Here is a 13,363-nt window from a genome sequence, read left to right on the forward strand (position 1 = left end):
ATCTGCTTCATTCAAGCAACAAACACTCCATTCCTTTCTAAGAAATCATTTGAAAAGATACCAGGCTAGAGAGATAGCTCAGCAGTTAAGGTGCTTTGCCAGGAAGCCTAAGAGTGCTTGTTCAAATCTCCTGGTCCCACATAGCCAGATGTAAAAGTGACACAAGTGTGCAATGTCACACATGCATAAGGGGGCACGTGCATCTGGAATTCGATCACAGTGGCTGAAAGGCCCTGGCATGCCCATTCTCTCTCTCTCTCTCAAATACAAAAAAAAAAAATTGTTTATTTTTATTTATTTGAGAGTGACAGACAGTCAGAGAGAGAAAGAGGCAGATAGATAGAGAATGGGCATTCCAGGGCCTCTAGCCACTGCAAACTCCAGATGCACCACTTTGTGCATCTGGCTTACATGGGTCCTGGGGAATCGAGCCACAAACTAGGGTCCTTAGGCTTCACAGGCAAGTGCTTAACCAGCCCATATTTTTAAAAAATCATGTAATTCATTATAGAACACATATCCAATGGCATTTTACATCTTTAACAAATGTCATTTTCTTATATGTGTAAGCAGCTAGAGATGTAGCTCATGATAAATGTGCTTGTCTATAATACACAGATCCTTGCAGTTGATCATAGAAAATAAAACAGAATATTTATGCAATCTTTGTTGTCTACTAATCATCACAGTGATAATTCAATATACAAAAATAATATTGCCTTATAGTTACAGGAAATAAAATTTAAATTTTTACTTGTGAACACATTTCATACAAAAAGATTTAATCTAAAGTGTATTGAAAGCCAAAGTAAAATGTTAAAATAAGTTAAAATGGGATTTCATTCAATTTTAGAATGGAAATTAGTTTAAGGGAGAAGAGACATGGCCTAAAATCAGGTCTCAGAACAAACTTGATTTCAGCAGGCAGAGGATGGTGGAAAACCGCCTATTCATTTTTACATGGGAAGTGCTGGGCATGAAGCATGGCACCCAGATTCCTCATACTGCATTTCTAAATGATCAAGCATTCATATGAAAACATCACTGATTACCGCACAGTAGAAATGTGTGGCATACATGTGCAGCCACTTGAATTGATGAGGAAATTTTCAGATACTAATTAAAATTGTGAGGCCTACAGTTCAGAATCATTTGGGGTATGTTCTTATTGAAATGCAGCATGTAAGCTGACATTACTAGTTCAGCATCACGTTGTCTTGTCCCTGGTTCCTGACACGTACAGCATAGAGAAGTACATCAGGGTTGAGGTGAAGATCAAGCGCTGTTCGCCAGCTATGAGGATTGTTCAGAATCCACCAGCCTCTGTGGCCTAGAGGTTTTTGTCTGTCTTTGAAATATGTTCTCTGGGTCATGTGAGCTTAATGAGATTGACTTTTGACTCCTTTCATGATGGCCAATAGAACATATAGAAGGAAGCAAGACTTCTTCCTTTACTAAAGCAACAGTAGAAATGAATCCATTAAAATGTAAAGTTGCTTCTCAGCTAATGGGATTTCTTCCTGATGAAGACATGCCAAATTGAAATCTCGGCAGTGGAAAGATGCCTACTACAGCTGACCGGCCAACACCCTGACTTATCAGCACCGTTCACGCCAACTGTCTTCATTCCCTACCTGGACTTGTATCTGACTGGGAACTGCCTCTCCCCGCCTCTGCGCAGCATCACGAGAGAGCACTGGGCACGGCACGCGCCCCAGCAGCAATCAAGTCAGGCCATTTCTACCAAATGTCTACCATCTTTGCATTGTTAAGTTAGGGACTGCCTTTGGAAGATTTAGGGTTTGAAACTGTGTAAAAACGTTCTTGTAAAAAAAAAAAAAAAAACAATCATTTATTTGCAGGGAGAGAGAGAGAGAAAGGGTGAGAGAGAAAATGGTCCCACCACAGCCTCCAAACACATGCCCACTTTGTACATCTGGCTATGAGTAGGCACTGGGGAATCAAAGACGGTTGGTTAGGCTTTGTCAACAAGTGCCTTAAACTGCCTAGCCACTTCCCCAGGCCCCAAAAGACAAATTAAAATTATACTAGTAGGGAACTGAGTGAGGTAGTTTAAATTTAGGTATTAGTAATACTTTGTATTTTATCCTTAGACTTGTACTGGGAAAATTTTCAAAGCTCCCATTTAGATTTGGTGATTTTCGAACCACAGGATTACACACTTTACATGAGCCTTGGAAGGGTTAGTATCCCTTATGTAAGTAAGCTCTGTGGCTACCCATCTGAAAGAATTCAGTCATGAACTTACGTTAACTTTTGGCTAAAGACAGTATGAGGATTGTAGAAATTCTGCACTGATAACTTTTGAATTCAGGAAAGATTGTTTTTTTCTTTTACACCTTCGGAGAAGAGTAGACGTGCTAACACACTAATTAACTTAAAAATAAGGACTGATGGGCTGGGAAACTGGCACGGCAGTTCAGAATGCTTGCCCACTGAGCATGAGGGCCTCTTAGGTCACACACCCCATCCATGTATGATTCAGTCTGGGGAGGAGCAGATCTGAGATCAGAGAATCACTGGGGCTTCCTGACAGACAACAGCTAGCTCCAAGTCAAGGGAGAGACCCTGATTCAAGGAAGTATGCAAATAGATGAGGAGGACACTCAGGGATCCATTCTAGCATCTTGTGTACATGCACATGGGGCACACACATATGCATACACACATCACCACACACACACTCACACACACACACAGTATGGACAGAAAATGGCAGAAAGGATGGAGGCAATGTTTTATGCCCTTTTCAGATGCATAATTAGTTGTCAATCTGTTATAAAAGAGTATTTAAACCCTGTATCTTGTGGGGTGAGAAGAGGGCTGGTCATGAATTTAAGACCAGCCTAAGCTACAGAGTGAGTTCCAGGCTAGCCTGAGCTAGAGTGATGCCTCAAAAGAAAACATAATAAATCAATTAGTCAATCAATAAAACCCTATATTTTGATTTAACATGTCAAAGGGCATTATAGATGTAGAAGAGATGGTAGGTCTCAGCAGCACCCAAATATGATGAGTTTACAGACCAGAGAGGAGCGACGTAAATTCAGAATGGAACCTGGATTCCAGTACAGTCTTTGGACTCCTTTTTTCAGTGGTCCCGGAGCCCCAGTGTGGGCCGAGGGAAGACGAGAAGCCACCATGGAATATGTAGAGCCCGGGAAGCTCCTCACAGCCAGAGATCCTCCAAGTACTGCGATATTTGTTATTCTGTTGAAAATTGATAACAGGGGAGTGGGTTGCCTCTGTACCATTATTTCATTCTAGTATTGTCAAAACATGTTAATGCTAATGGGGTTAATCATTGGAACAGGTCAAAAGAAGGAAGGAGAATTAAGGTGGGGCGGGGGAACCAACCCATTCATGGCCTCTGATTTAAACAGCAGATTCCCAAGCTGGCGGCTAAAAGAGATGAGAAGTTGTCTGGAAAGCAAACCCAGCTGGCCCACTGAGGCACATTGGCACTCCCTGTAACTCTGCGCTGCTCTGCTCCCATAGAGGCCCTTCCAGAAAGTTGCTCACATATCCCTGGGGACTCCCGACGAAGACTCTCCAGGCACAGCCTTGCGTTGGTGGCTGCAGTCCATCACCTTAAGTCTTAGCTGTCCAGACCTGGATCAGTGTCCCAGGGTTTTTGTCACTTCTGTAGTGTTCTGTCAATTCCTGTGCAGCCACCCTCATGAGATCAGTCAGAGCCTCAACAGGTTCCCTTACCTGTACCTGCATGGCTCTGTCTGCCCATTCGCAGGTGGAGGTGGTAGGATGTGACCGATTGCAAGCCACAGCCTGTGGGTGCATTACCCTTGGAAAATGGCAAACCTGCCCGGGCAAGAGGGCAGCGCTGGCCTTGTCACCCCATGCGATGTGTTTAGCATGTGGGTCCTGAATGCACTTGATTTAAGGCTTTGCAGTTGGCTTAATTTCAACACCACTGACTGTTAATCTTCTTGCTTTTTTTTTTTTTTTTCTTTTTGCCTCAAGACTTCTGACAGATCTAAGACAAGCCCAGGCAAGTTTGATGTTCCCATAACTGGCTAGAAAAAGGGTATAAGTTGGTTGACACTTTCCCTCCACCACTGATGCATTTGAGCCTGCATGCGTTGCATGAGCCAGGGAAACCACCTTGCCCTGGGCAGTCAGAGAAGATTGCTGTCAGGAACAGGCTGGGTTTGAATCCACAGGCTGTATTTCCTTGTGGTTTGACCTCAATATATTAAGAGTTTTCCAGCTGGGCATGGTGTGTCTGCATTCCCAGCACTGAGGCGGCTGAGGCAGGAGGGCCCTGTGAGTTACAGGCAGCTGAGGAAAAGCCAGACACTTCCCATTCGGCAGCACTGTGCATCAGCGCATTGCCTTCTGCATTTCTGCTCTGCAAGACCTCTGCTCTCTCGCCGTTCTTTCACACTTCTCTAGACTCCTCTCTTTCTCTCTCTCTCTTTCTCTCTCTCCCTTGTGCTGTTCTGTGAAATTTGTATTCTTTTAAATGTTTGTTATGTTTCTTTCATACCAAATCTCACAACATGAGGGATTTTCCTTTGGTTTGTTAAGTACATGCTGCTAGTTGCTGTCCAGAATAAATATCTACAGATGTGGAGGGTGACATCAAGGCCTGTTGCTGACCGTGCACAGCAATGCTATTGGAGATTTCCTTACACACATCAAAGCCTCCACTCACATCACAGTCCAGGTTCTAGTACTTATGGGAAGAATAACTTTGGAACAGTGCCCTGGAACTGCAGTAGGACTGTCCCTGTTCCTGGACTCGGGAACATGCTTGGATCATATTCCTTGAAGTGTCTTAAGGCCTAGAATCTATCTTTAAATTAATCAGTGGAAACACTGATCTGCTACAGTCCCAGAGTTATAGGTTTCTGTCCTGCAAACCCTGGCTCTGTGCATAGAATTTTCCATGTTTCAGAGAACCTGGGCACTCAGGAAGAAAAACTTGACCTCACAATACTTGCATTTAATGTAACGTGGAATTGGTGGGTGGAGGCAGAACGGCTGTTGTGTTCCTTGCAGTATAGGTAGAGATGATTGATCTAAACATCATTGCTTGACAGCAGTAATGGTTCTGGATCTTGTCCATCTATTGCAGCAAACTGCCCTTACTGTCAGGCAAGGACCTCAGTCATCTCTTATTCATACCAAAACTTACTGTCTTACACAGAGAAACTAAGAGTCCAAAAACAAAACAAAAAGAAAAGAAAGACTGTCAACATTTTAGGACCATAGTTCCATGTGAGTCTGTGAGATACTGGTCAGAAGATCTCATGCCAATGTTATTTGTTCATCCTTAATGTTCATTTTAAGAAGTCATTTCAAAGCAACTTTGGTTCATCCAAGAGTCAGACCAGAAACAATTATATTCACCATGTCATTAGTTTGACTATTCAAGTGCATTTGCCATAGTCACCTAGAGAGGTCACATTTAAGGGGATAACCAAGGGGCTGGGAATGTAGCTCAGTAATACAGTATTTTCCTAGCTTGTGCCAGGCCCTGGGTTCCATTCCCAGCACTACAAAAAAATATACATAAATGAAAGGCTTATTGGCCAAAACGTCTGAGTTTTGAGGTGAAATCTGCATTCTGTGGCATATACACACATGATTTCTTCAGAGTTAAGATATTTCCAGAGAAGGTTTTGTTGTTGGGTCACAGATCCTCCTTGTTTGGAGCTCTGTGGATCCCACATTTCCAGAGAGTCAGGCTGTTGCTACTCTAGTCGGGCCGTGTGGCTCTTGAAGTGACGTGTGCTGACCTGTCTTTACGTGTCTTCTGCAGTGAGCCTGCCCCTGGGTCCTGGCGGCCATTGCAGCGTGGACGGCATCCCACTGTCACTGCCAGAGACAGAAGCAACATCAACTGTAGGCAGCTGCTTTGCATCAGAAGACACAACTGAAGACTCAGGGGTGATAAGCTCCCCATCAGATAACATCTCTCTGGACTCGCAGCATGACAGTGTGAAATCCAAGGATAAGTGGTCCACTGACCAAGAGGACTGCAGTGACCAGGACCTTGCTGCCACCCCAGACCTGGGTCCTCAAAAGAGCCCATTATGGGGAAGAAATGGGTCTCAAAGCTCACATCTCAAGTAAGTCATAGGATGAGTGGCAGAAATCCCCATGCCCTAAGGTTTTGTTTGTTTGTTTGTTTGTTTCTGTTTTTGTTTTGTGGGGTTTTTGTTTTTGTTTTGTCAAGGTATGGTCTCACTCTAGTCCAGGCTGGCCTGGAATTCACTATATAGTCTCAGGGTGGCCTAGAACTCGTGATGATCCTCCTACCTCTGCCTCCCAAGTGCTGGGATTAAAGGTGTGCGCCATCATTTCTGGCTCACCTTCCTGTTTTTCAGGTTGGGATTCTTTGTTGGGATAACCCAATTAAAGATCACTGATACTCATATATAGGGTACTTTCCAAAGAAGCATCCCCACTCTGATTTGGCATTTTGTTATCGACAGCTGTGTCGGCACACTGATTATAGACATGCATGTATTACAAACTGTGTGTAACAATCAAAATATGCTATATTGGTATACCTTCTCAATAATATGTTATTTTTTTTTTACATTGCCTCCTACTCATAACTGATGGCTAACCCCACGATACATGACCCATATTCCACAACAAGGAGGGTCCCTGCAGAAGGGGGAGGTCAGGAAGGAGGCTAACAATGGTACCAACTTGACTGTGTCCTTTGAGTACAAAACTAATAAAAAAAAAGCATGTTCTTAAAACTTATCCACAATAATGTACTTGTTGTCCATTCACTTATTAATAAGTTTTTCTGTTACTGATTCTTTGAGTTGTTCTAGATTTTTTTAAGGACTGGACAAAATGAGAAAATTATAGATATTTCTGTTTAAATATAGAGAGGCTTATAGAGGAGAAATTTGGCCACCAGAAAGAACCTTGTTCAACTTCATGAAACGTGCACCTCTAAAGGAGGTGCTTTGGGCTCTGTGGCACCTGCTGTTCTCCATCCACTTAGGCGTCTTAAGCTTTGCTGATCTCCTACATGTCAAACAACATCCCAGCTGACTTTAGTCCACACACCTGTGGTTAATGGAGCTGAGCATCCATTCTATGTCTATTAACAATTTGAGTTTGTTTCTGTGCATCATCTTTTTGTATACTTTACCCTTAAAAAATAGCTATATGCTTACATTTTAGAAAGCATTCATTTCTCCTGTGTCAGTTAATTAACCTTGGTGTGTGCCTCAGGTTTAGACTTAACTTTGTTATTTTTAGTGCTATAGTAGTTAGGCTCTAACGTTATGACATGAACATGAGTCCCTGTCTTCTGAAGATACATGATCTCTGCATACTTATGAGAGTACCTCCTTCACCCTGAGAACTAACTAGTCTGGACTACTTATTGCTTTGCCAATTGGGGCTCTACTGGACCTGGCATTTATTTTGGGGGGGGGGGTGTTATGAAGAAGAATTTATTTTTCACTAGGCTCCTACTTCCACTCTGGCCTGATGTCAGGTCTCCATATATACATCGGTCTACATGTGTGCTTTTTTGCATAGAACTGCCTTTCATCAACCTACAGCTGCTTCCGCATCGAAGGCAGCATTATGGACTCCCCCACAAAGTGACCTTGAAACCCAGGCTTTAGGGAAATACGCCTAGTAGTAAATTTTTGTCTTCTAAAGACAAAGAAAGTGCAGTATGTTGTGGGTGATACAATTTGAAAGGGATGTATTTTCCATCAGTTCATTTGAATATAACAAGTTATACATTTTCACGCCTTTGAATTCAAACTTGACCATGTAATTGGGCCATTCTATAGTCTTTTTCCAGATTTAATATACTAAATAACATCCCTAAGAGGAATTCAGACCAAAAGGTGAATATACAAAGTGGCCCATTATTCTGGAAACATCCAGAAGTAGGACACTTAGAGAATCCTTTGAGCCTCACTGGAGGCTCTGCTCTGTGCAAATGGGCACCATTCATTTATCTATCCTCCATATGTGACCTGAGCCCACATTTCTTATTGTTAAAGAACAGTTTAATGTGACGACCAAAAGCACCTGTCGTTAGACTTTGTTATCGTTTGAATGTAAACTGTCTCGCACAAGCTCTGGCATTAGAATACTTGGCTGCTGGAGGTGGCCTGTCTGGGGAAGGTGCGGAAGCTTTGGGGGGTGCAGACTCTGGGGAGGAAGCAGGTCACTGGGAACGGGCCTTAATATTTCCTGGCCCAACCCCACTTTCTAGTTGTCCTCTGCTTCCTGCATGCTGAGGTGTGACCAGCTCTGCTCCCTGTGGTCCCTTGATTCTGACTCTGCCATGATAAACTTCCCCTGAACCTGTAAGCCCAAAACAAACTATCTCCTTCCTAAATTGGCCCTGGTCAGCAATAAGAAAGAAACTGATACAACTGCCTGGAGAAAGTTAGCCTTTTGCTGACCAGCGAACATACCTCTCCCTTCTATGTCTTCATTAGTAAAACTGAGAAATGAAGCCTTTCATCTTAGAATAGTATCTGACACTTTGCCAGCTTTCAAAACTCATGACTGATACTATTGTTGTTGTTGTTGTTACTGTTTACAACTGATGATGGATGAAGAAGAAATTTGATTTGTTGGATAATATTTTCAAAAATATTTTCAAGGACAGAGCGAGAGACAGAGAGAATATGAAAGGATGTACCAGTTCTTCCACTATTGCAAATGAACTGCAGATGTATGTACTATTTTTTGTACACCTGGCTTTATGTGGGTACTAGGAATTGAACCCAAGCCACCTGGACCGACAGGCTTTTCAAGCAAGCACCTTTATAACCCCTGGCCCATCTCTTTAGCTCTTCTGCTTATCTTCCCTGTTAAACTATTTATAACATCTTTGATTGAAAGAAAACGGTTGGCAGATGGGGAGGGATGGAGAGGATGCTACTGCCTCCTCATTGGAAATAAGTGAGGTAAAACTAGCCTTATTTCTAAACTCTTGGATACCATAGGCAATCTGGTTGTCATCAAGCAGTTTATCTGCTTGTGTATAAACATTGTGGGACTTTGCTTTGGAAGCATCACTTTGTAGGGATGTGGTGATAAAATCAAATGGACAGTCCCCAAAAGTACAAAGTACACAGCAAGCTTCTGAACGTGAAGAGGGGCTCCTTGTGCTACCTCCTGCCTACCTGCCCTCTGACTCGTGCCTCCTTAAAGGCCTTTCCAGCCCCAATGTGTTGGTGAGTGGTGGGGTGATGGTCAGGGTCCTGCTTTTGATCATTCCTGGCATATTCTGCTTCATAGTCAGACCAAGTTCTCAGTTGTTAAGCTGGAGAGGAATGCCAGCCATGGATTTCCATGTCATCCAATCTCTGAATCCCTGAAACTAGAAACACATGAACTGTGATCATAAAACAATGTATCCCGAGGAAATATATGATCACAGAACCATGTACCAACATTTAATGCCATGTACAACCCCGAACCTTTATAACCACCACTATGAAGAAACATGTTGTACGCCCCAGACACCTTCAGAAGAGCATCAGGACCCATTAGAATGTGAATAGCACCAGAATGGAGTGCTTGCCCTATAGGTATGAGACCCTGTGTCTGATCCCCAACATCTCCAGAAGAAAAGAATGTGATAATTGGGCTGGAGAGATGGCTTAGCAGTTAAGACATTTGCCTACAAAGCCAAAGGACCCAGGTTCATTTCCCTGGGACCCCCATAAGCTAGATGCACAAGATTGTGCATGCTTCTGGAGTTCATTTGCAGTGGCTGAAGGCCCTGGCATGCCTATTCTCACTCTCTCTCTCCCCTTCTTTTCTCTCTCTCTCTCTCTCTCTGAAATATATAAAATAAAAATAGGTTTTTTTTTTAAATAATACTGTGATAACCACTAGTAATCTTTGTCTGCTGAATACTTATTTGCCAAGTAGTTCATCCAAGTTGAAATGTATTTTAAGTATAAAATATGCACAATCAAGAAATACCATCAAATATAAATAGTTAAAAGTTAAAGTAACTAAAATTAATTTCACCTATATTTCGGCTTTTTAAATTTTTGTTTTTTAATACTTTTATTTACTTGTTTATTTGAAAGCATTAATGAGGCAGAGAGAGAAAGAGAATGGGTGTGTCAGGGCTTCCAGTCACTGCAAATGAACTCCAGATGCACATGACCCCATGTGCATCTGGTTTACGTGAGTCCTGGGGAATTGAACCCAAGGTCCTTTGGCTTTGCAGACAAGTGCCTTAATGGCTAGCTATCTCTCCAGCCCTTTTTTTGTGTGTGTGTGAGGTAGGGTCTATTTATTTAGTTGCATGTGTACATACCAGAGCCTTTTGATACTGTAAACAATTGCTCATCTGGCTTTACATGTGTGGCTGAGGAATTTAACCCAGGATAGCACACTTTGCAAGCAAGTACCTTTATCCAGTGAGCAATCTCCCTGCTTCAAAGTTATTTGTTTATTTTCACAAAGGGGGTGGATGGGCAGGCTAAGTTCTCTTACTATTGCAAACACTTTTTGGGTCTGGATTTTTTTGGGGGTGCTGGGGAATTGAACCTAGGCTAGCAGGCTTTAACAAGTGAACAATCTCTCTTTTTTTGAACTTTTTTAATGTAGCTACAAAAAAGCTTTAAAGAACGTGTGTGTGTGTGTGTGTGTGTGTGTGTGTGTGTGTGTGTGTTATTGTACTAGATACCAAGATCAAGGATCCTGAAATGTTGTCAGTCAGTAAGTAACACTTACATATGGAATGACAGGTCACATCCATGTGACTGTTGCCTAGCGTTTGTCTTTAGTCTATCTAGTACGCATTTTGCAGTCACAAGGTTGATTTGGGTGACATCAGCAGATTGAGTTGCTCCCAGAAAACATCATGGTTTTCCTCTTGCCTTCCTTTTTTACACATTCTGTCATTGTGGACATTTTTTTTTTTTAAAGAAACTCTTTTAGCCACATAAATAGCAAACATGACTTAATGTGCTATATTTATAAAGTTGACATAGGTCAAATTCAAGTTATTCACTTTTTCATTCCCATAGCAAATGAAAACTAAAGCTCACCAAGCTGTGGCGGTGATTGGCCAGGATGTTTCCTTATTCTCACTTTGCCTGAAGCTGTTGAGTAAGTGCTGAGGCCAAACTGGACTTGTGTCCCCTCAGCAGGATAGGGGTCCCACCCTCTGCACTCAAGTCCCTAAAGGAGAGTTTGTAGGAGGCTACTCAGCCTCCTAGGAAGACGAGTTTGAAAGTGCGCAGTGCTCTGGTCTGTCCTGCACATTCTGTGTGGCAGTGGCCTGAACATTATTGTATTTGGTGCAGCCACCCCCTCCAACTCTGTGTGAGAAAATAGCTGTGACAATGTTTATTCAACATGTGCAGCCTGATAGCAAGATGCCTGCCCCGTGTTTGTTTACTTTCTATTTCCTTGGCCTTCAGCCACCGCAAACTGCCAATCAGAACTCTGTCTGAAGATGACTGTACGGTTGGGGAGGGGAAGGAGCCAGGGAAAGCCGCAGCTGTGCGTGTGCACATGAGCTTGGCGGCCGCACCGGCGTGGCCCCGGCCTGCGGCGGCTCTTCCGTGACGCCGAGCTCGGCTCTCCTGCGAGCGCAGGCGCTGCTCTCAGGGCCATGGTCTAAGGGCACCAGTCCGGAGGATTTTCACGAGAAACAGATGGACAGTCTATCAGTAGCCCTTTCAGCAGCTGGGGAGGAAGAGCATATGCCACTAGATCCCACCCTCACACATCCTAGATTGACAAGTACAACTGAAACCTTGCCAGGCCTTGGCCAGCCAGCCTGTGCGGAAGCCCTGGCCTCTGAGGTCCGTCAGAAGAACAAGGTGCAGAGGCTGAAAGAGGCTCCCTCTGCCTCATTCGGGTGGCAGGGCCTTGGAAGCCTCATAAGAAATACCCACACAGGGCCTTGGCAGCCCCGTAAGAAATACCCACGCAGGGCCTGGGCCGCAGTGGACAGCTTGACCTACCCTGAGGGAGCAAACCCGTGCGAGGGTCCTTGTCTCTGGAACTGGGAAACTAACGTCCAGAGCAGCCGAGGCAGAGCCTGGACACGAGGAAGATTGCCAGGGAGACCCTGGGGTCTGAGGCTCCCATAGGAAGGAAGGTTGTGCTTAACCATGCAGATAAAGGAAAAATGTAAACTCTTTAAAATGCAAGAATAATTATTGTTAACTAACGATTGAACGTAGTATTTTAAATTTTCATCTCATTAATACCACCTTACCACTCAAGCTATTTTATATTAAAACAAGAATAATTCTATATTAAAATGATAAATATTCACTGTAGTTTTTCTTGCCAGCAGGTCACACTGACTTATCTTCTGCTCTCTGGGTTTTTAGTCCAGCCTTGTCCACAGGCATATACTGTTTTTATGCCATCATGATTATCCTACATGCAGTTTTACATCTAGATTTCATCAGAAAATGTACTGGAAGAAGCCTGGCCTGTCTTTCCACATAGACCGTCTGGTTGTCATAGTTACTGATTTTGTTGCCCTTTTCAGAGTAGGTGATTCTCCCTATTGCTGAATATTTCAAAGTTCTTTACCTGAGAACAATGAAAATGGCTGAATTTCTCTCTCTCCTATTAGATTCTTTCCTTAGAATTCATTATCAACATAGAGGCTAATGAAAAGTGGTTGCAAAGGTAAGGTGATAACATGCTTGTTGATATATTTTCAGTTAACCAGAGTAACAGATTCTTCTCAGATTAATCTTAGTTTCACCAGCTGAGTGATTTTTTTAATAGCTTAACATTTTAAAATAATCAGTGGGGTATGATTTTCAGTCTTACTAATTTTCTTTTCATTTGTCGTCTGAATAATGTGATCATGCACACTTTGAAGTTAAAGTGTAATTTTGTTTCACTAGGCTCTAAGCATCCTAAAAGGGCTTGTTTTCTACCTCAAACACTATTTTTGTCTGATAATTTTCATTGTTTCCTCTGCTGTCTATTTCACGAAATATTTAAATCTATTTATAACATCACATTCTCTGAAGTAGAAAAGGTTTTAGCAAATTGCATTCAAATAGATAAAGACGAAGGCCAAAGCAATGGGAAGGACAATCATGCACCTCTCTTGTGATCTTTATTAATTGGTCCACATGCACAAACATCTCCTTCTAGCCCTCTTTGTCTGGCCTGTCAGAGGACATTAGCTAAGACTGATTCTGAAGCCACTTCCTGGCTCCCAAATGGACATAGTCACTAAAAAAGAAAGACTCATTTATCAGAATAAAAACTTTGCTACGTAAGTGAAGATTGTACAAGGCACATTTCATGCATCATTATCTGGGCCTGATTAGCAATGATGGAAATTGGTCCTCAAATTTGACAATCAGCG

General features: G+C 42.7%; 1 protein-coding gene across 2 annotated transcripts in view; it reads left to right on the forward strand.

Annotated features, from left to right (window-relative positions):
• The window catches only part of Cobl (cordon-bleu WH2 repeat protein), a 229,437-nt gene that overhangs the window by 191,039 nt on the left and 25,035 nt on the right, over positions 1-13,363 (forward strand). For both annotated transcript variants that reach the window (XM_045136083.1, XM_045136084.1), the window contains one exon: positions 5,807-6,116. In XM_045136083.1, the coding sequence (XP_044992018.1) occupies positions 5,807-6,116 (310 nt within the window). The remainder of the gene's footprint in view (positions 1-5,806; positions 6,117-13,363) is intronic.

Source organism: Jaculus jaculus, chromosome 16 (genome assembly GCF_020740685.1).
Source record: "Jaculus jaculus isolate mJacJac1 chromosome 16, mJacJac1.mat.Y.cur, whole genome shotgun sequence".
Taxonomy (NCBI): Eukaryota; Metazoa; Chordata; class Mammalia; order Rodentia; family Dipodidae; genus Jaculus; species Jaculus jaculus.